The sequence below is a fragment of the Miscanthus floridulus genome, chromosome 14 (assembly GCF_019320115.1).
Source record: "Miscanthus floridulus cultivar M001 chromosome 14, ASM1932011v1, whole genome shotgun sequence".
Lineage (NCBI taxonomy): Eukaryota > Viridiplantae > Streptophyta > Magnoliopsida > Poales > Poaceae > Miscanthus > Miscanthus floridulus.
Window position 1 is genome coordinate 66,231,008 of NC_089593.1, and position 22,948 is coordinate 66,253,955.

Consider the following 22,948-nt stretch of genomic DNA (forward strand, 5'->3'; position numbering starts at 1 on the left):
CTAATCGAGTGGTCTCCACTGCCATGGTGGTCGAGCGTGATGAGCCTGGCCGCGTCTACAAGGTACAGCGATCAATCTATTTCATCAGTGAGGTACTCAATGAATCCAAGACCAGGTACCCACAGATTCAGAAATTGATCTACACCATACTGATAACATCCTGAAAGTTGAAATATTACTTCGATGGATATCGTGTGGTGGTCATGACCGAGTACCCTCTGGGAGACATCATTCGCAACAAGGATGCGAACAGGCACATCGTCAAATGGGCAATGGAGCTATGTCCTTTCTCCTTGGAATTCGCAAGCCGTACTACAATCAAGTCTTAGGCACTTATTGATTTTATCATCGAGTGGACAGACTTAAGCACACCTGCCTCTTAGGGGCCCAATGAGTATTGGAAGATGTACTTCAACAGCTCTCTCAACATTGATGGCGCAGGAGCAGGAGTCCTTTTCGTGTCACCATCCAAGGAGCAGCTCTGATACGTCCTCAGGATTTATTTCCCGGTGTCTAATAATGCCGCCGAGTACGAAGCATGCCTACATGGTCTGCGCATTGCGGTCGAGCTCGATGTCAAACATCTCTATGTCTATGGAGACTCGGCTCTGGTCATCAACCAACTCAACAAGGACTGGGATACGACCAGCGAAAAGATGGATGCATACTGCAAATCGATCAGAAAGCTAGAAGGCAAGTTCTATGGCATCGAGTACACACATGTGGTTTGGGACAAAAATCAAGTAGCAGATGCGCTATCAAAGTTAGGATCATCCCGAGCCAAAGTCCCACATGGCATATTTGTTCAAGACCTGCTCATGCCTTCCATCGAAGAGAAAGATCCCACGGTCGACAAGCCTCCAAACCAGCTATTGGTGGCTACGGTTCCGACGTCAAACACCACTGAACCACCTCCAACCACTAAGGAGCCTGACTGGAGAGTACCTTTCATCAAGTACCTAACAGATGGTAGCGGTTACACCGATCGGACAGAAAACGAATGCCTAATGCATCGCAGTAAGCAGTATCTGCTCGTCGATGGCAAATTATGGCGCAAGAACGCAAAGGAGGAAATCTTGATGAAGTGCATAACCCAGGAGCATGGCAAACATCTCCTGGACCAAATCCACTCTGCCTCCTGCGGCAACCACGTGGCCTCGAGAACGCTAGTTGGCAAGGCTTTCCGGGTAGGGTTCTATTGGCCGTCAGCCGTAGCCGATGCAGAGAAGCTAGTCCACCACTATGAAGGTTGTCAGTTCTTCGCCAAGAGAATCCATATACCAGCACATGAGATTCAGACAATACCAGCCTCTTGGCCCTTCGCATGTTGGGGACTAGATATGATCGGGCCTTTCAAACCGGCCCCTGGGAAATTTACATGTGTCTTCATGCTGATCGATAAATTTTCCAAGTGGATAGAGTACATGCCCCTGGTCAAGGCATCTTTAGAAAAGGCTGTTGCGTTCATCGACCAGGTCATCCACCGCTTCGGTATACCCAACAGCATCATCACTGATCTAGGTACTCAGTTCACCGAGAACGTTTTTTGGGACTTCTGCGATGAAAGGAGCATAGTAGTAAAATACATCTCGGTGGCGCACCCTAGAGCTAATGGACAGGTCGAGCGAGCCAATGGTATGATCTTGGACGCACTTAAGAAGAGGATGTATACAGAAAATGACAAAGCTCCCGGAAGATGGCTTAAAGAGTTACTAGCCGTGGTCTGGGGCCTCAAAACCCAGCCCAGTCGCAATACCGGTGTATCACCATACTTTATGGTTTATGGAGTCAAGGCAGTGCTCCCAGCAGATATAGCCTTCAGATTAGCACAGGTAGAGAACTTCGACGAAGACAAGGCCAATGAAGTACGGGAGCTAGAAGTGAATAGTGCAGAAGAGAAGCGGCTCGATTCTTGCGTACGTACAGCCAAATACCTTGCTATTTTGCACAGGTACTACAATAAGAACTTCAAAGAGCGATTCTTCATGGTTGGAGACCTGGTCCTAAAGTGGAAGATGAGTTAGGCTGGCATTCACAAACTCGCAACCCCATGGGAAGGGCCCTTCATGATCAAGGAGGTTACATGACCAACATCTTACAGGTTAGCTCACCTGGACGGTATAGACGTACCCAATTCATGGCACATCGATAAGCTTAGGCGTTTCTATGCTTAACTACTGACATATGTACCCCTCTTGTACTTTTGGTTTAATTTAATAAAGCTCTAATGATTTCTTCGACCACTCTAATGTGTCACTTTGAAGTCTATTGTTATTTTAACTCAACCAGTCAAAACCGACCACCATTCCTTCTCGGGTTTTCAGAGCATGCCCTGTCTCCGGTTCCTCCCAACGCGTGCATGGGATCTGCTCTCTATGCTACGGGTGATCAGCAGGTCCCCTCTGGTTTGACTTGTGTGTGTCTACGTGTGCACAAGCTACGCACCTCACACTCCGACCATAAGACAAACCAGGGCCATACAAACCTTTTAGGATGACGTGTCCACTGAACTAGGACAACTAAACAGAACGTCAACACGTTCTAACTTAGTTACATCGGTATGATGTCCGGGCTTAAAAACGTTTTCTACAAAACAAACAAGCTCATGTTGTCATACAATTACGTTATTACAAGCTTGCCTGAAAAGGTCTAAGTTTACAATAACACAACTACATCTTCTTCTACAACTATAGCCTACACTAATGGCTGGTTGGGGCACGTGGCACCTACTGCTCGCTGGGCCTGACATCATGCTCGAGTGTCGGGGACTCTTGCACTGGTCGAGCTGAAGAAGATGGCCCTACCGACGCTTGGCTGGTCGAGACCGCAGGCTTCGCCGGTTGGCTTAAAAATGTCGGCGCTTCCAGCTGACTTGTTGATGGCGTTCCCTGTATAGGTGCTATCCCACCTCCACACAGGTTAATGTCGCCAATTATTTTCACCGACAAGTCCAGCTGGGTCATCCGTAGCTCCTCAGCCTTGTCTGGATCTACCTCCTTTGGGTATCCAGCCTCCAGGCGCTTGAGATCGATCAAGGGGTAGTGAGCACATACCATGCTTAGCACGTGTGCGCCTGTGTACTCACCGCCTCCTTCACAAACTCCTAGAACCATCCCCATGCCTTTCGGCATCTATCGATCAATCCTAGCTACGACGTCCTTGGCACGTCCTCTGTTAGCACTAGATCGATGAGGTTAAGGACCAGCAAAATGCCCATTGCCACCTCCTAGCACCGGTTTTTCTAGGTGTCCCGATCCTTGGTGATCTCTTGGCACTACGCCTTCTAGCCGTTACGATCTTTTATCACGGCTTCCAGATGCTTTTTTGCATTGATTTTTAAAACCGCAAACCATACATGCTGTTCAGATGCTATATTACGCCAAACTACGGTAGGCAACAAAAATGAGCAAAGGGGTTTGGAAAACTTACTTTTTAGCTCCTTTGTCATCTTGGTCGTGTGGTCCCGGAGCTGCGACTGGTCGTGCGCCAGTTTTCTGTTGTCCTCTTTCAGGCGATCACACTCCACGACCGCACGACTATTCTCCTCTCGGAGACGAACCACTTCGGCTTCTAAGCCTGCACTACAGCTGCTACTACCAACAACGCAACAACACCTGTGAGTATTCGTTGTGATAAAGTGGCTACTTACTTGTTCTTTCATGCTCTTTATTACTGAGCTGGACGACCAGGTTCTGGTTCTGGGACTCTTGCTCTATCTTCTCATGGTTGGCGACTTCAAGTCACTAGCGCAAGCATTCCACCTCCACCGTCAACTCCTTGTTGCTTGCAGTGATCCCATTAATTTGGTCAAAGCATTTCTTGCGGTACCTTGTGGTCTTCATTAAGTCCTATGTGCAGATCAGGTGGTGAGGCAAAGCTTACCTGGACCTCCGTCACCAACCGTTTTGCCACCCGTTCAACTTTCTTGGTCTCTTCGACCTCCAGGATTTCCTTATGAACAACCCATTGGTCGTTCCACCAACGCGACACATACACCTGTTGTCGCTTGTCCTGTGGATGGCCCAGGACTTCCTCCACTTCATCCTCTTCGGGCTCATCTTCGGGTGTCGGTGCTGGTCCGGCATCAGTAGCTTCTGTGATCACCAAAGCCTTCCCACGGTCTTCAGCGTCGGTGAATGTGGGTTGTGCTCTCACCTCCAATTGTTGCTCCTCGATCTGCTCCATCACCCTCGACGCTGAAGTGTTGCCCTTAGCAGGTCGAGTGCTCGGAGCACTCATGCTCGGCTCAATTGGTACCTCGACCACCTGCTCAGGGACTGTTGTCTGACTGCTCCCTTGCTGAGGTAACGACGGATCTTCTGCTATGGCTTCCTTAGTGACCGGCTGCTGGGCAGTCTGTTCTAAACTTATTGGTGGAGCCACGAAACTTCCAGCCAGTTGGTCCAAACTTTCGATAGACGTCGAACTAGTACATCCGAGATAAGTTCAGAAGCCAACCATATTCAATACAAATTGCTAGCTTACATCAAGGTTACAAATACTTACATGTTGGAAGCGCGGAATGATGTGGCGAAGGCACGTCTCTTCGGCCGTGCTTGCTCCACCTGCTATGCGGGTGACACCTGGTCTCCCTCTACATCCAGCACCATCGCTGGGCCTTGGTGCTCACCCCTCCACCGCTTGTCTTTCACGCTGCAGTGGTCGGCGATGTGGGTCCCACCGGCATGGAGGAGCCACCTTGCTCCATCGACTCTAGTTGCCTCCTCCTCTTTCGAGGGACGAGTCAAAAGGTGTCTGCATCCTCTCCCTCCTCTGCGTCATCGTCTGACAAAGTAAAAATCACCTGACGACGCTTGCTGGCCGTCGGCCGCTTACCAGCAGCTTTGGCCACTGCCTCCTCTCTAGCTCCGAGCACGGCCCAGTCGACGTCCTCGACCCCGACGCTAGTCTGGGTGGTTGGGTCAGCTCCTTGCGGCCAATCTACTCCAGGGGGTGGCTACACAAACACTGTCGCTCTATCCCGACCATTAATCTAGGAAACAAATGAGAGTGAACACAGTAAGTTTCTACCACAATATAAGACTATGGGTACAAGGCAAGATGAGTTACCTTTGGGGGAGGTCGGGCGAGCTTGAAAGCGTGCTCGATGTCGCTTAATCTAACATAATTTGGATCAGCTAAGTTGAATAGCTCTCCAATTCTGGCTCTAACTTCATTTTTGTCAAGCGCCCCCTGCCTCGTCCTCGTCGGGTCCGCGCTACCTTGGTACTCATAGCCAGGATGTACCTTCCTCTGGCAGGGTTGTATCCGTCGGCTGATGAAGCTCTCGACCATGCTCGGACCGTCCAGTTTTTTCCACGGGATCATCCCAAATATTCCTGGAATCTGTTCCAGGTGCTCGGGCTTCTCTAACCAGCTTGTCCTCTTCTCCGGAATGAACCCCACGTCGCATAGTGTGATCGTGTTCGGCTCTTTGTGGATGTAGAACCATTTCTTGTACCAGTCGTTAAGCGACGTGTTCCATGGGCAGTGCAGGTACTGGGCTTTCATCCCGTCATGGAGGTTGAGGTACACACCTTCGGCTATCTTCGAACCGCCGCTTCCTTTCTTCCGCAGACAGAAAAGATGGCGAAAAATCGAAATGGGGCTGGAAGCCGCCATATGCTTCGCAAAGATGGATAAAAGTGGCGACAAGGAGGATCGAGTTGGGATGCAGATTGCAAATCCCAATCTCGTAGTAAAGGCAGAGCCCCTGAAGAAAAGGATGTACCGGAACCCTAAATCCCCGCTTAAAAAAGTCTTCGAATACCATGATCTCACCTGGTTGTGGATCGGGGTACCCCTCGCCCTCCGGCGCATGCCATCCTGCGAGCTCCTTGTTGTGGAGTACTCCCATGGTGACAAGGTCTTCAATGGTCTGCTTGTTTCTTCTCGATTTCCACCACTCCTTCGCCATGACTCCTGCTTTCTTCTACGCGTCACTTTTTGCCATGAATCTGGCCTTGTTGATGAATGAGGAAATGGCGGAGGATTGATTGGTGGTGATTTCAGAGGTCTTAGGGTTGGCGAGAGGAAAAAGATGGCTGTGGCTGCGAATGGCAACGGGGTCCAGTAAAAAGTAACTTACCTATCCTATACTGTATTTAACCCAAGAGTTCCACTGTTTCGTCTGCCCGAGATTCTTGGGAGACGTGCGCATGCGCCGTAGACGGTTGTTTTCACAGCCTCGAGATCTATGCCAATATATGCGCCTCTTCATTGCCAATGTATGTGCCTCTTCGTTGCCAGTGTGGGAGGGCCCACGCTGACGCACCTACTTACAGGTGCCACGCAACTGTTTGTTTGAAAAGACAAAAAGGCAGTATAACGTGCTATACCCGTCTACTTTTTTGACCAGACATGTCAGACTGGATTTGACAGAGCAAGTAAATAAATAAATGCAAAAAATAATGACATATGGTTTTTCGCCGCACTTCTCGTTCTTGGGGACTGTCCAGACCACCATTGTGCTCGGGGACTGTCTAGACCACTATCGTGCTCGGGGACTGTCCAGACCACCATCGTATACAGGGACTGTCCAGACCACTATCATTCTCGGGGACTGGCCCGACCACTCTCTGAATATTGCTCGGAGACCACTCTCCTTGGCTACATATGATTTGTACTCACATACAGTTGAGAGGTATTTATTTAGACCTTGCTACAAGGCTGATACCTCGCCTTCCAGCAAGCTCGGGGACTACATCGGTACGATGCACCTGCCGGTGCATCTCGTATTGCTTGTACGACGATTGGATTCTCAACTTCAGTGCAAATTCTTTTTAGACACTGGCACCATGTGCCTACGTCACCTACTACCAGGCTCGGGGACTAAGTGGGCACACTTCACCTTGCGGTGAATGTGCTTATTTTATCGACCCCTACGCTCTGACTTTTGGCCATAACTACTATTGTCCAAGGGTCACTTACATTTCTTTTCAGAAATACAAGTGGGCACACTTGGTCAGGAAAAAAAATCTTTTTCTTTCTTCTTTAAAGCACCATGCATTCTTTGGACAACCGGAATCTTCGGCTATAATCGTGGACTACTGCTCTCTATGCTGACCAGAATACTGGCACATTTGCTTGATCAATGTTTCAGCCAGTAGGAGATGACATGAAGACAGATCGCATTAGTTGAAGAAGATCGAACGGCGTGTCGCAACATAATACATGGTGCTCGGGGACTAGCTGTGGGGGTATTAACCCCTATACCCTTACGGCTAGGCTTGGGCCAGCCCCGGACCAGGGGGTCTGGCCCACAAGAGGACGACGCGCGGCCCGGCCGATCTGCTCGGAGTCCCACGCAAGGAATCAAGGCAGACTTGGAGATTAATCAAGATCCTGGTTGGTTAGAATATGAATCCTTATCTGGCCACCTATGGCAATTGTAACCAGTTAGGATTAGTTTTCAGATCTGTAACCCAACCCCCAGACTATATAAGGTGGGCAGGGGACCCCTCTAAAAAACATCTCTCATTGACATACAACAATACAATCAGACACAGGACGTAGGTATTACGCCTTCACGGCGGCTGAACCTGGATAAAACCTCGTGTCTGTCTTGCGTCACCATCTTGTTTGTAGCTTGCGGATCTGTCTGCCGACAATCTACTACCTTGGGCATACCCCTAGGTAGACTGTCGACCATATTTCGTCGATAGAGTCCAAAACGCCCGCACGCCTGCCTCCTCTCCCCCCAACCCGCATCTTCCCCCACACACCTTCTTCTCCCCGCCCCCCGCATCTTCTTTTTCTTCTTCCCCCGCTCTAGTCTTCTTCTCCCACGTCGGCGATCTGCCTCCCACACCACCCCCACCCACGCGAGTGCCCCAGCCTCCAGATCCGGCAAGCCCCGCCTCCAGCACCTCCCGCCACCCAGCTACCCACCGCCGGCGGTAGGGTCTCCCCGGAGCTCCAGCGAGACCCTACCGCCAGCGGCGACCTCCTCCTTCCCCTCCCCCTCCCTCCCGCCCCTCCCTCATGCTGTTGTGGTGAACTCCGGCCATGGCGCCCCCGCCCCGACCGCTGCCAGCTCCCCTAAACCGTTCGTCGACCTTCCCCATCGTCTGGCCTACATGCCTCCCCCTGGACGTCCCTTCTATATCCCGTCGGAGTTGGAGAAGAAGGGTGGGGCGCGGTCGCCAGAACCTTAGACGCCAGATTTGGGGAAGAAGGGCGGCGGTGCGGGCGCATTGAGGAAGAAGACGCGGGCGCGAATCAGACGGCCGTAGGGGTGTGTGCACTGGAGCTCGATCGCGTGCGCGCTCGTAAGTTAGCTTTTCCGGAAAAAAAAAAGCCTCGTTGACTTGCTGGGATAGCGTGCTCCAATATTTTCTTCGGCCGCGGACAATTAGACAAAAAGGGAATAGGGAGAAGATAGGCATTGCTCAAACTTTTCTTAACTTCCTGCCGACCAGCTTTTGCTCGACTGATGGCGTCCTTCCTTTGCTTCATTTCGTCCAAGAAATTTTGAAAACGCAGGAAAAATTCTTTGGAACGCTGAAGAAATGGTGAAAATAAACTGCTACGTCCGCTCCGTGTGGATGGAGGACAATGGACAGCTATCATGACAGGCTGGACTGTCTCAGTGCTTCCCGGCGGAAAACACATGTGCTCGCGCCGTGGATACAGTACAACAGCATCTTGTGGGCTAGGCCTAAAAAAGCACGAAACTTTTCAGGCCGTCTAGCAACGTTCGCTGGCAGGGTAAGGCTGGTTTTGGATCGGACCATATGTGCCAGTTGAAAAGTACTATAACTTCGAAAAACTATTTTGGGCTGGTGTGAATTTGCTCAGATTCGTGTTCCTACGTCCAAGTCCAGCCCTACAAGAACCATGGGCCGGGCCTGCCTTTCCCCGGTATATTTGGACAAAACTTAAAAATACCGCGCGACTCTATCCAAAACGGAAATACTGCATCCGGACGAGTTGGCCCCAGACAAAAAAAAAAAAAAAAAAAACAAACAAATCTTCATTTTCTTGTGCTCATCCATCCACCCCTTCTCCCGCGCGCGCTTTGTCGGGCTGCCGCCCCGTTTCCTTTCCCCATCGTCGGCCGCGCCGCACCGCTTCCTTTCCCGTCGCCGGCCGCGCCGCACGCCTCGCTCCCCACACCGCTCACCTACATAGTAGCCACCTGCGTCGCTCAGCATGGCTGCTCATCGGACTGCCGCACCGTGCCCTTTCTCCCATCACCCGCCGCGTCGCGCCCTCGCTCCCTACGCCGCTCACCTGCGTCACTCGCTCCCTCGCCGTTCGTCCGTCGCCCATCGCCGTTGGCCGCGCCGTTGACTCCGCCATGGCCGCTGGGGCACACGTGCTGTGGCGCCTCAGGTCTTTCTGGCCGAGCCAAGGGCACCCACGAGCGTGGCTGGTGCCGGTGGTGCTCGCGCCTCACGGCTCGCCGCCGACTCCCAACCCGACGGTCGGAATCGACAGGCCCGACTTTCGCTCCCCTATGTTGCATATGTATGTTTTAAATGCTTCAGACGTTTCAGATGTATGTTGCAATTATTCTTGATGTTGCAAAAGTAGATCGAGGGATGTTGCACATGTGCAAGTATTTGAGAGGCATGTTGCAAGTGTCTGTTCAAAATGTTTCATCTATTTCTAAACGTCTATTGAAATCTTTTTTTATCTGGATGTTGCATATGTTTCACACATATGTTGCAACAGTATATTCCAAATGTTTCAGCTGTTTCAGTCTTATGTTGCAGCAAATTATTTTCATGTTGCAAGTTGCAAATCTGGATGTTTCGTTTGTTTCACACACATGTTGCAAGTGCATGTTCTAAATATTTCATCTACTTTTAGACGTATGTTGCATTCAAATGTTTTTCATGTTGCAAGTGTTTTATGCTGTACAGTCGGAGGCGAGCAAGGGGCGAGCGGACTGGGCGTGCGGCACGCCGGGGGGCCAAGGGACGGAGCTGCTGGGGGCAGGCGGACGGTGGTGCTGCAGTCGGGGCGTGCTGGGGGCATGCTCGTCCTCAGTTGCTCATCCCCGGCTCCTGAGTGCTGCCCGCGCGAAGAGAGAGGAGGGGGTCAGGGGTGACCGACGGGTGCAGAGACAGGGTGAAGTGTGCGCGTGGGGCGGGACAAAGGCGGGCAGGAGCGGGCTATCCAAAAGTAGTAAATATGACATGCGCAGTGCGCTTTTGCTTCCTCAAATGCAAAGAAACTAGACGTTGTTGGCTTGACATACACATGGCTAGTTACTAGATAGACTAGAAATTAGTCCAAATAAACTATAGTTGGCTAACAACTAGTTGAAAAATTGTTTAAAAATTAGCTCCTATTAACCTTCCCATTTGGATACACTAGAGCTAATTTGGGCTAATTTTGAGCTAGCTAGCAATTAGCCCTTAAATCAAATAGACCCATACAACTGGAGCATGTCCGACAACATCTGCTATCAACTATCAGCAACATCAGTCCAGGAAGTGGTCTGAACTGAAGAAAGAAGTCTGCATCAAGACAGTGACCTTGTTACGTAAGTGGCGGGATGTGAGAAATAAAGTCAATGCAGGGGAGAAATTGCAGACGAGTGCGGACGTTGCCATATCGAACTGTATATACACTCCTTGGTGATCAGAGTGAAGGAGTGATCATGCAGATTTCAAGAGAGTGCACGAAGGAGAAGACATGGAGACCGCCCCCGCAAGGCAAGCTCAAAAATCCATACTTGCTGCATATCTGCATGATACAAGCAAGGCCAGGTGCCTGGGGGCTGGGGCTTTATCATCAGGGACCATGAGGGTGAAGGGGTGCTAGCTGGAGCTGGCAGATTGGAGTCAGTGATGGCCGAGACATTGGGATGCAGAATGTCCCTCACAGCGGCAACGGTGAAACACTTGTGCATCTCTATATGTTTGTTAAAGAAAACTCACACAAAAAAATCACCATAACACATTTTGACAAATTAAACTCAGTTACGATATCTTCATCATATCTGCAGAATACATCATCAGAACCTACATAAGACGTAGTACAAGTCAATTACAATGTCTGCAATGCGGCAATAAATATCGATGCATGGATGCTTTTTTTTATTTCATCTTGCAAACTCTATGCTCATTGAGGCTTTCTTCTGAAGATTGTAGTAGGTTGTGATTTCTTCACTAGTACTGTAATCCGATGTATTGTTCGATGACTGTCCCCGCAACATGTGCATGCTAATAACACCGTGAAATGCTCGAGAGTTGTGTGGGATTGGACCGGCCAATTGGTGGAGCTCCTCCGCAATCTGGCTCATCGTTGGCCTGTGTTCACCAATAATGACCAAGCATTGACCTGCCACCGCAGCCACCTGAAGTACTATATCCATGCTTTCTTGGTTGGCTATCTCCCTATCTATGAGATCCCAAAGCTTGTCCTCCTTCACAGCTTCCTTGAAGATACATACAAGGCTCTCCTTTGTTTTGGACAGTGCCGTCCTACGTGTTAGGAGCTCTAGAAGAACAACACCGAAGCTGTAAACATCGCTCTTATCAGTAAGCTCAAAATTCATCAGATACTCTGGATCTAAGTAGCCCATTGTGCCCTTCACTACTTGGGCGGTTTCATTTCCTGACCTAATCATTGAGCATCCAAAATCAGAAACTTTTGCTGAGAGGTCATGGCTTAGTAGAATGTTGACAGACTTAACATCTCCATGGAAGACCGGGTGATTAAGTGAATGTAGGTATGCAAGTGCAGACGCAATCTCACTGGCAATTTTTAGACGGACCTTGAGAGTTCTGATGGACGCATCATCTTGGCTGTGAATTAGATAGTGCAATGTTTGATTCGGTACATATTCATACACCAGAACCGGGGCTTCAAACTGCAAGCTGCAACCTAGAAGCTGGACAATGTTTTCATGTTTTACTCGAGAGAGTATAAGCAGCTCCTTACCAAATTCCATTCTCCTACTCTCATCATATCCCTTGCAGATCTTGATTGCAACAGGATTATTTTTTTCATCAAGATTTTGCCCTATATAAACAGTTCCCTGACCACCTTCTCCGATGACTGAGCTGCTGTGAAAGTTGTTGGTGGCCAACTCAATTTCTCCTCGGTCATACAACTGAAATGAAATGTTGCTCTCTACTTTCATCATATCCATTAGCAGTTGGCCTCCATTCTGCTGAAAACATTCATTCATTTTGCTTAAGTATTCTTGCCTTACTATTCGTCGTTTGTGCTTGATCCATTCTTTACCAAGGAAAAGTAGTAGGCCAACCAAAACTAAAGCAAAAATTCCTGCAAATCAGACATGCATGTGACTTGTAAGTCGGCAGTAAGCTACAAAAATTGTTTTGAAAATACTCCATGGTTGGAACAATTGACTGAGACAACAATTGGTATGCACTTTGACTAAATTATATGCGGCTCTGTCATTCAGTTGCTGCTCGAAGTGGACACCATGAGTATAGATTTTTTTTTCAATCATGCTCTCAAAACTATAAATGAATTGAAAAAGATATGGGTAGTACCTATTGGTATTGTGACTTTAGGGGGAATCGTTTGGTCTTTCTCACATGTGCCATTGTAAGCATTGCCTTTGGGGTAATGTGGAGGGCAAATGCACTCATATCCACCTGGAGTATTCTTGCAAGTTCCCTTCACAGAGCAAGGGTACTTTGCCGGATCGTCATTACATTCGTCAACATCTGCAATGTTAGAAGTGGCATATAAAGTGTTGAGTAAAAAATTGCATTATGGTGGAACTATATTATTTCTAGGACATAAAAACATTTCATGAATTCAGCAACTCCAGTTTCAGGTCACTTGCAACAGACTTAGTTTTGATAATTTTTTCTGGTAAAATCCTACTACTACTAGTTTAATTAACATGCACCCCATAATTGGGTATCAGCTTGTAATAGGAATCTCTTCCATCTCACTGATCACTAACTAATCCCTTCAATCTTGCAAATTAATATAAACCCATTTGGACTTATTCAGTAATAATTAAAGCGTGTTGTATAATGACTATATTGCCCATCAATCATTGCTATAGTTAGGACTCGTGACAAGTCTATGTATTGATTAGTGTGCATCTGGAGTCTCCACGAAGACCAGATATATTCTCTCAGTTACAAATTATAAGTTGTTCTTATATATTTGGGATCGGAGGAGTAATTAATCATGTGAAAATGATAACTGTAACAGGTAGATGTATACACAGATTTGTTACCTTTGCATCCGTCGACAAGGTACGGATTCCCCTGGAACCCTTTGGAGCAGTTGCAGATGTAGCCTGGCCCGTTGGCCGAGTTGAAGCACTCGCTCCGGTTGTCGACACAGGCGTACGACCCAGGATTTTGCTTGGCTGCGTCGCATGTTTCGTTGCCGATAGCCCAGTCCACCAGCAACGGTGGCTGCCCGCCGTAAGCATCAAAGAACGCCGACGACGTAGCATAGCTCGTCAAGAACGTGAAGCTGGATGCCTCAACCAGCGCAGCATAGCTGCAGCGGCTGGTGTTGTAGATCTCCAATGTGTTGAAGCCTTTATCAAACCACACCTGGTAGTACTGCAGGCCCTTGGGGATGGCTGTTGTGCAGCAGCCGATCCCGGAGCAGGAGCCATTGGAGAGGGAGCTCACGTCGCCTCGCCGGCACATGGACACGCAGCCGCTCGTGTACTTGCCAACGTTGTCCTCATCTCCAATGTATGCCAGCGTTCTGCACCCAACGACTGTGAACAGGTTGCCGGTGTCGGAGAATCTGTAGGGTGTACCTGTCAGGTTCAGAGTCCATATATGGTGGTGCATGTGCTTAGTGGACGTGTTGTAGCAGTAAGTCGACATGTCCATCCTCATCCTGGCCTGACCTTGCTGCAGCGAGATGTTCAGAATCTCCACATCTTTATGAAATGGCCTGAGGACTCCATAGACGTTGTCCTTGCAGCTCAGGTTGAAGCGGGGCAAGGAGCAGTGGTCGGGCGAGTCGTCTGGCCCGATGCCAAACGGGTAAGGGATGTCGACTCCGCCGCATGTTCTCTGGCAACTGCTGCTAGGCCTAGGCGGTGGCAGTGCTCCTATGGCTACGATAGAGAGTGTTACTACAACCACTATGCCAAACCATAGCTGATGCACAGCTAATCTATGCAGCGGCATGATTTGGAAGAGCTGTCTGAACTGAACTCAGTCGAGCACTTGCCTTCTATGCCTCAGAGTTTGAGGAAGGACAAAGGATTTATGTATGCGAACTCCATGCGGAGCATCAAGATGGCTGGGCAATTGTATGGTCCAGAGACTCCAGACCAGGTCCTATCCTTGTGTGTGCATTGACTTGGAGGTCCAGAGACTCCAGACCAGGTCCTATCCTTGTGTGTGCATTGACTTGGACATACTGCAAGTCTTTGCATCCTGTCGTTGTTGGGATTTCTGTTGGGTCAAGTCCAGGAATCATCGTAGCAATTAACTGTCTAGAATATGTTCCATTACATCCTTTCGCTTTCGCTTCCTACCTACTCCCTCCATTTCAAACAATAAATAGTTTTGACTTTTCTAAATACATATATTTTTAGGATGCACCTCAATATACGCTATATCTAGATACATAGTATAACAAAGGGTCTATACTTTTTTGATATGGAGAGTATTAATTTAGGGAAAAACTAAATGCCCTTCGGTTGTCTCTCTATGTGTCAGCACATAGTTTTTTTTCCCGCCTGATAGCAAGCTGCCTCTGTTTTTGACCGTGCAATTTGTTTTAGGAGTATGAATGTATGATACATGCTGCTGCTTTTTTAATTATGTTTTCCGTCGCTGACAGAAGTAGTTTGTGTCTCATTGGCAGTGGTTTTTTGTGCTAAGTCTGATCCGATGTGGACTTTTGTGTTGTGTTCTTTTGTATTTCCCTGAATGGCAAGGGGTTGAGACTGCAAGGGTGTTGATTATAGTATCCCCATCTAGTTCTTAAAGGGAAAATTGGCTGGTGGACACTCTTCAAAGGTGACTTTTGCCATAGGTCATTAAATTTTTTTGCCATTGCTAAAAGACACTATAAATCAGTACTAATTTATAGGAATGTTACATGCATCGCAGTACTCACGATTGCCATCATCAGTAAACTTTATGTAAGCACCTACATGAACAGCAAGCCTGTAGCAAGAGAAATGGGATCCACATCCATCCTACACAGACAAGGCCATGAATAGGAGCAGAATCAACAAATAGTGCTATTTGTTTTGCAAACCCGAGCCTAGAAGTTGCAATAACCAAGGGGAAAAGCAATGGCAGAAGACTTACCCATCGGGAACCCAGGAAAGGTCGCTTTGTTCATACGGAAAAATCTCGTTGAAGAATCTTGGACTCTCCATCTGTGGGACTCCGTCGCCGGGAGGGGGCGCCGCCGCACTGCTGGGAGGGGCCGCCGCCGGGAGCAGCCTCCGGCGCCACCGGGAGGGGTATCCATTGCCGCCGCCACTGCGGGAGCGAACGTCGTTGTCGCCGGCGGAAAGGCCCACTGCCGTCTGGATCGGCCACCGCAGCGGATAAACCATTAAACCCAGCGCACTAAAACTGAATCTCTGTCTCTGTAGCCTATACTAATCCCTCTGTCTCGAGAATACCGTTGTTTTAAAAATAAATTTGGACAAGCACTTGCCTAATTTCATTCTAAAACAACGAATTTGGACAAGCACTTGCTCAGATTCATTTTTAAAATAATGGTTCTTTTAGAACGGAAGGAGTGCTTCTTGGAAGCTACGAGACTTTACCTTTGGCATCATCAAAAAGCTAAAAAAGGCTCTCACAGGTCAAAATTCCAAAAGTTCACTTTAACGAGTTTTTTTTTTCGACTGGTATTAAAGTCGGCTGATAAGTCGACTAAAGCTGTTTTGTTGTGAAAAAAATATTATAGATTATAAACCGGCTGATAAGTTTAAGCGAAGGACTTTTGGCTTTATGAAGTTTTTTTTAGCTTTTAGAATGTTCTAGGTTCTTAGAAATCCACATATCCGAACCGTTCGTACGTAGAGTTAATCAGCCGGTTCGCTTGCTCGTAAATGATCGTAAATTTTCAGTCGGAAATAGTATTTTTCTCTCACACCAAACCAGCCAATAGTAAATAATCCACGATCGTTTACGGTCTCCCGAAAAGGGCGAATACCCCCTTGGTCTCGGTGAAAATTGCGTATGCCCGTAAATCTTACCAGGAGGACTTTGTGAATTTGAGTGTTGGTGTTGCCCTTATTCCGTCCAGCGATACTAACGGTGCGTGCTAGAGGCTGCAAACACACCGTGTTGCCTGCTTACGTAGACCGTCCCGCCCTAGCTCGCGCGTAGACTGTCGGTTGCCTGCCAGACTGCGCCGCGTCGGTCGCCAGCCCGCCCGCGAAGACTGTCATGCTGGTCGCCCGCCTGACCCCACAGCTCGCCGCGTCCGACGACGCCCGCTTGCCTGCAGTGGAAGCGTCCACGTGCTGTCTCTTCTCCCGGCGAATAGAGTGCTTTAAAGTCTGCAACGACTTTAGCATGCATCATGACCATTGACTGCAAGTCTGCAACGCCAACGACTTCAACAAGTCGCCGTGGCAGACGTCGTTGGCGCCAAGGAGTGCGGCAATGGCTGAAAATCTTAATCCGTATATGCCAAACTACTCAGATTTAGCTAAATCTGAAATATAGATATCTAAAAAGAGGTTGAATCGGCTAAATCTGAAATTTCAAAACTTTATAGCGGATTAACATGTAGTGCTGAAAATTCTGGACCTACCCAGAAATTCTTTTAGTAACCGGAATTTCTACGGGCCCGCGAGGAAATATCTACTCGATCTATGAATTTAACCAATGAAACTTTTTTTTATTAAGGAATAACATATAGATAAGTGTGTTGACGTGGAAACTTAGATCTATGTTTACCACATATGTAGATAAGTGTATTGACATGTTCCACGAGATAGTTTCGGTCTAGAACTTCACAACAAGTAGATTGGGTTCAAATAATAAAGGGCAAAGGGTCACAAGCATAAGAACATTTCGTAAAAAAAAAAGCAAGCATAAGAACACAAAGACACAAGGATTTTTCATGAGATTCGGCCACCCTACTAAGGTGTGTATGTGTTCTCATTGTTGAGGATATAACAAAGGTCTTGAGTCTTTACTAAGTCGTTCCTCTTATCAAACGACCAAAAAGATAGAACCCGCCATTTCCACTAGAATCAATAGGGTAATACAAATCTTCACGCAACACAGCACAGTCAATTGGGGCCTTCACACCACTACAATAAACTTAACGGAGGTGGGCAAAGGCAACCCCTGCGCTGCCACCGGATTTGCACCGCCGCTAGAGGGAGGAGGGAGGTGGCTCCCCCGCGCCGCCACCGAATCTGGCCGGGGAGGAGGCCCCGTCCCCCGCGCCGCCGCTGTCGGGACCGGATCTGGGGTGCCGCCGAGCCGGGTGAGGAGCCCTGTCCGCCGTGCCCCTCACTCGCTCGCCTAGGAGGGGCCCCACGCAGTCAGAGGGAGAGGATAGAGAGAGGGGCGCTGCACTGTGAGGGAGAGGAGATGGAGGCGGGGGCGCTGTTTGGGAGAGGGGTGCCGCGCTCGAGTCGGGAGGGGAGGGGCGCTGCCTTCTATCGGGTCGTGAGGGGATGAGGGGCGCTGGGAGGGGAGGGGCAATGTGAGGCTAGGGTTAACCAAGTCCTGCTTATATATGAGCTCGGTAGAAAGGTAGAGATGGGCTTTTTCTGGGCTGTGAGCTGGGCCACTATTTTTAAGGCGGGCCTTATAGTGTGCCCGTCTCCAAAAATATATTTACCGAGGAGGTTGATTTAAGGCGACCGCCTCGGTTAATATATTAACGGAGGCAGTTGCGTTATGTCAACCACCTTGGTTAATCGATATTAACCGAGACAGGCGCCTAAGGTTGTCCGCCTCCGTTAATAATTAACCGAGGCGGTTGCTGGGCTGGCTGCCCTGACACAGAATAACGGAGGTGGGCAACCAGCCCGCTCGCCTCCGAGCTGAAAAGGTAAACACCTTGTGAAAGTTTCTGTGTAGTAGTGTCAATGGATGGTGCCTAACTAACCATCTAAGATTCAAAGAGAATCAAAGAGTAATAAATCGAAATCCATCCACCTAACGGCCCTCTAGTGCTCAAGAATTAAAGTTAGCTCTCTAGGAGACTATCTCTATTTTCCCAACTCCAATCACTCAAAGAAATCTCAAATGCAGAGGGAGAGCAGAAAGTGAAATACCCCTATCTCAAGGACAGACGTTTCTTGGAAATTGCAGTCCGCATTAGAATTTTTGAGATATGGAAGTTAGAACTAAATCTACAAAGTTAACACATGAAGAAACAGACAGATCTTAAAAACTCCAGTCAAGCTTATAATTTCTAGCCAGCTAGGAAAAATAAATCCAAACCTAATGCTCCTGTTTGGAAATTCTCTTGGAATTTTCAGCCCTCAAACGCCAGGGCTCGGAATTTTTTACTCTAGCTAGAATTTTCTGCCATTGGACAGTAAGCACACTTAAGGTTAGGTGACAGCCAATGATGTCTATGGTTTTGTTAGACATTTCTAGCACATAAACTCTTGCAAGTCACTTAACATCGATCTCCTATAATAGTACGACGTTCCTAATAAACTAAAAAAAGAGATAAAATGCCCTTAATTGTCCCAGTGTTTCTGGACAAAAAAAAATGTGCTCACGTCGCGGCCAAAACTCAACCGATCTCTGGACATAGTTCGTCACAAATTCGTAATGTTACTCTAAACAGCTGAGTTGCATAATTTGATAAATTCCACTTGGAACAAAAGGGAATAGTGCGATGGGTATATTCTTGGGAGAAAAGGTGTCACTACTCACTAACATGGTTTTCAATTTTTCGGTATTAGAATACTTTCGACCACCCCCGACATTACCAAAATTCACAAAATTTGGCCAAAATTTTGTCAAATTTTTTAGAGACTTAAATATGCAGTATGTTTTTTTTTTACAAAATTTAGATATATAGAAAATATTAGCATGATTTATGACTACACATTTATAGAGTAGAAGAATATACAACATAAATAAACAATAGAAAACTCAAAATGGGTTGCGACCATCTCCAAAGTTTTTGAATTTTCTTTTGATCACCTCCAAAATTTTGGATTTTTCTTTCGGCCGCACCTTTGGAATTACCAAAATTAGTGAAATTTCATCGAAATTTTGCTGAAAATTTGAACCCTGCTCACTTCAAGCCGTCATCCCAATCATGACAGGAAGTTCACTGTCCGAGTGTTTCTGAACACATAAAGTTGTGAAACGTTGCGACCAATACTCAAAACTTATATAAAGTGCATGCATGTAGGCTATGTCTTGCCCGCATCTTCCTCTTTCGTGGGGACAGGAACCAGAAAACAAAGGTTACCCTGTGACAAATTGTGAAGATTTATTTTACCCAGTGACAAATTGCGAAGACTGATGTTACCCAGGTAGCTCTCCGCACCGAACAAGCCTAATTGGCCTGAGTTTGGTATGCACCCTGTCAAGTTGTTGTAGGCCACAGAAAACACCCCCAATGACCAAAGCTGAGTCAATTGCCAGGGTATTTGTCCACTCAACTCATTGTGGGACAAATCAAGGCTTTCTATGGCGCTCATATTTGCCATGGCAGCAGGAATTGGACCAGTGAAGGAGTTGTGTGATAAATTGAGCGACTTGACATGACTCAAATTCCCTATCTCCCAAGGGATTTCTCCTGATAGCATGTTCATGGATAAGTCAATGCTGAACATCAAATTGAAAAAACTGCGGCCATATGTGTAAAGGATCCCTTTAGTGGAGATGGTGAAGCCTTGAAGGTCATAAGTATTATCAGGTGTAAAAGCTAGATCACTTAGTAAAACACTATCCATTTCCATCAAAAGAAGATCTATATCAAAGTCATTGTTGATTTGTGAGGACCAAAAATGGAGATTGTTTTCATAATGTCCGAATGAGATGCCACCAATGCAAGGTGGTAATGATCCCCAAAGTTTGTTGTGTGACAAGTCAATTATATTCAAGTATTGGAGATGGCATAGGTTATGGGAGATCTGCCCCTCAAACGTATTCCCGCCTAACAAAAGTATCTTTATTTGAGAAAGACATTTTATCCAATCAAGACTACCATTGAACTGGTTATATCTTAGATCAAGAGCTACAACATTGGAGCTATTGAGAAAAACAACCGGGTAGCCAGACAAGGTATTGCTCGACATGTTCAAAAACTTTAGTGTCAACTTGCTGTCGCAGTTAGGTATAGACCCTGTAAAGTTGTTGTCCGACACATCCAAAAACTGGAGACCAGTGAATTTGCAAGTCGCTGGATAAATTTTACCAGTTAAGCTATTGCTACCAACACTCAAAACTTCCAATAAAGGAAGATTCCAAAATGACACATCAAGTTTTCCGGACAACTTATTGTCACGTAAATCTATGACTAACAGTTCAGGACCTGATAGATTCTTAGGAAGTTCTTCAAAGTTGTTGCTAGCAAAGTGTATTGCTGATATTCTGGACAAATCACTAGACCTGCCAAAGATCAAACCCCCAAGGTTGTTGTTTGAGAGCTTCAACGTTCTCGGAATTTGGGTAGTGAACAAGCAAGTTGGCACCTCTCCTATAAGTCCATTGTATGATACGTCAATAACTAATAAGTTCCCTATATTGCACAGTGATGGTGGCAAGACTCCAGAAATATTGTTGTAAGAAGCATCTAGAACTTGTAGATTTGCACTACTACAGAATAAGCCATCACTGCCGGCCCTATTACTATCGGAATTTTAAAACCGACAATGATAAACACATCACTACCGGTTGATAAGGAAAAAGCCTATCACTGTCGGATTATCTTAAGAACCGACAGTGATATATATTATCATTATCGGTTGGTGATATATTCCGGCAGTGATTGTCTATCAGTGTCGGGCCTATACTACCAACCGGCACTGATCCGTATCTCCCGGACCCAAAATTTTTATACAGCCCAGTTAACCCATCACTCACGTCCATCCACCCATACCTCTCTCCGCTCTCTCTCTCTCTTTGTCGGTAGACTTCACAAATTCCTCCGCCCGGCCGGCGACCGGCGCGCGCACGAGGAAGCGGCACGACCAGCGCAGGCACGAGGAAGCGGCGCGACCGGTGTGGCCCCACGGCTCGGGCAACCCGCGACCAGCGCGAGCCCGGCTCGGGCGTGGACCGGCGCAAGCGCGGGTGGGCGAGCGACCGCGGTCGGCTCGAGCGGATCCACCTCGGCGGCGGGCGGGCGAGAAGCGTCGGCGGCTTCTTCTTCCTCACGGCTCACGGTACTTTCTCCCCCGGCAATCTTCCCTTCCCGGTGCTCTTTCTCCTCTCTCACACACTCTGTCACCTCAGATCTATCATGGTGGCGACGACCGGGGGCGCGGCCTCAGATCTTGCGTTGGAGCGGCGAGGGACGGCCTCCGGCGTGAGACCAAGCTCACCCTTCCCGGCGGAATCTCGCTCTCTCCCCTCCTGGCCCCCCCTCCCCTCCCTCTATGTTGTATGAATCAATTTGTGGATGAGTTGATTTGTGATGTGTTGAACCCTTCTGTGTGATGTATGAATCGATTCGATTTGTGGATGAGTTGATTTGTGATGTGTTGAATCCCTCCTCCTTTGTATGTGATGTGTGAATTGTTTCTTGGATGAACTGCTTGACGGCGAGATGGCGGTGGCGGCGGTAGCCCGCGAGCATGCTTGTTGTATTTTTTTTTTGTTTTTTTAAAGCTTATCACTGCCGGGTGAAGTGCTGGCACTGATAGCCAAGTGACATCACTGCCGACATGTCACTGTCGGTTCAAAATCCAGCAGTGAATGGGGTTTTTGAACCGACAGTGATGAGAAGAACTGGGATAGTGTTGGGTACACCGTGCTCATGTTTGTTGGCACCTGCCCAAAAAAATGGTTCATAGATATGTTGATCAATCCGTGATTAGATTGTTGTTGCCACATCAGATCCAGTGACCCCACTAACGAGTTATTTGCAAGATCTAGATGGACAAGAGTCACTAGGTTTTCAAGGATCCAAGTGGGCATACTTCCTTTCAAGTTGTTATTGGAAAGATCAATGACTTCTAGATGATGTTGTGTGCCAAGGAAATTTGGTTCTGCAACGATGCCATTATCAAGGTTACACCCAGAGAGCATAAGTGCTGCAAGCTGGAATGGAGGCTCACTTCTATGAAATTTCATATCAACAGCCAAATTAGCATTCCCTGATAGCTCTACGGTATTTATCTTGGCGCAATCCCGTAGCCAAAAGAAATAAAATGTCCCATTTAGATTATTTTTTGATAATCTGATAATTTCAAGCGATGGTGAAAGATTCAAAGTTGGGTTTGTCGGTAGCCCCTGAAGGAGATTTCCTTGAAGATCCAAATATTCAAGGCGTCTAAGCTCAAATAAGGAAGCTGGGATGCTTCCGTTCAGCTGATTGGATCCTAAATCCAAGTCCTTGAAGGTTGTAGAGAGGTTTGTATCCTTTAGCATGGTCGAATTTCATAGGAAAAAAAAACAATTGTCATGTTTAGATTGTTTGGTGATAATCTGAGAGTTTTAAGCAACAAAAGAAGATTCGAAGATTAGCTCACAGGTATATGTCCTTGAAGCAGATTTCCTGAGAGATCCAAACGTTCAAGACATGGAAGCTCAAATAAGGAAACCGGGATGCTTCCACTTAATTGATTGGATCCTAAATGCAGTTCTCGCAAGTCCTTGATGGTTGTTGAGCGGTCTATATCCTTTTCCATGGTCCAATTTCATACAAAAAAGTCCTGTTTAGATTATACGCTGATAATTTGAGAGTTTGAAACAAAAAAAATAAAGATTATAAGATGAGCTTACAGGTATATTTCCTTGAAGGTTCTTTCCTGAAAGATCCAAATATTCAAGGCATGGCAGTTCAAATAAGGAAACCGGCCGGGGATGCTTCCATCCAGTTTATTGTTTGCCAGATG

The 22,948-nt window shown here is 47.4% G+C and overlaps 1 protein-coding gene and 1 pseudogene across 1 annotated transcript; both read right to left on the reverse strand.

The window, feature by feature from the left end:
* Nucleotides 1-10,922: 10,922 nt before the first annotated feature.
* On the reverse strand, nucleotides 10,923-15,668 carry LOC136504352 (wall-associated receptor kinase 2-like). Its single transcript, XM_066499248.1, has 4 exons — nucleotides 15,243-15,668; nucleotides 13,184-15,127; nucleotides 12,480-12,656; nucleotides 10,923-12,246 (listed from the first exon to the last, which is right to left on the reverse strand). The coding sequence occupies exons 2-4, from the start codon at nucleotides 14,103-14,105 to the stop codon at nucleotides 11,057-11,059; spliced, it is 2,289 nt and encodes a 762-aa protein (XP_066355345.1). The 5' UTR covers nucleotides 14,106-15,127; nucleotides 15,243-15,668; the 3' UTR covers nucleotides 10,923-11,056.
* A 3,626-nt stretch (nucleotides 15,669-19,294) lies between these two features.
* On the reverse strand, nucleotides 19,295-22,741 carry LOC136503615 (receptor like protein 21-like; annotated as a pseudogene).
* Between the last annotated feature and the right edge of the window lie 207 nt (nucleotides 22,742-22,948).

Bases quoted from the DNA above. Each gene is read 5' to 3' on its own strand.
- LOC136504352 (XM_066499248.1), bottom strand. From the start codon at position 14,105: ATGCCGCTGCATAGATTAGCTGTGCATCAGCTATGGTTTGGCATAGTG. The intron at 12,657-13,183 runs GTAACAAATCTG...CTAACATTGCAG, and splicing joins CCTTGTCGACGGATGCAAAG to ATGTTGACGAATGTAATGAC. The intron at 12,247-12,479 runs GTACTACCCATA...TCTGATTTGCAG, and splicing joins TAAAGTCACAATACCAATAG to GAATTTTTGCTTTAGTTTTG.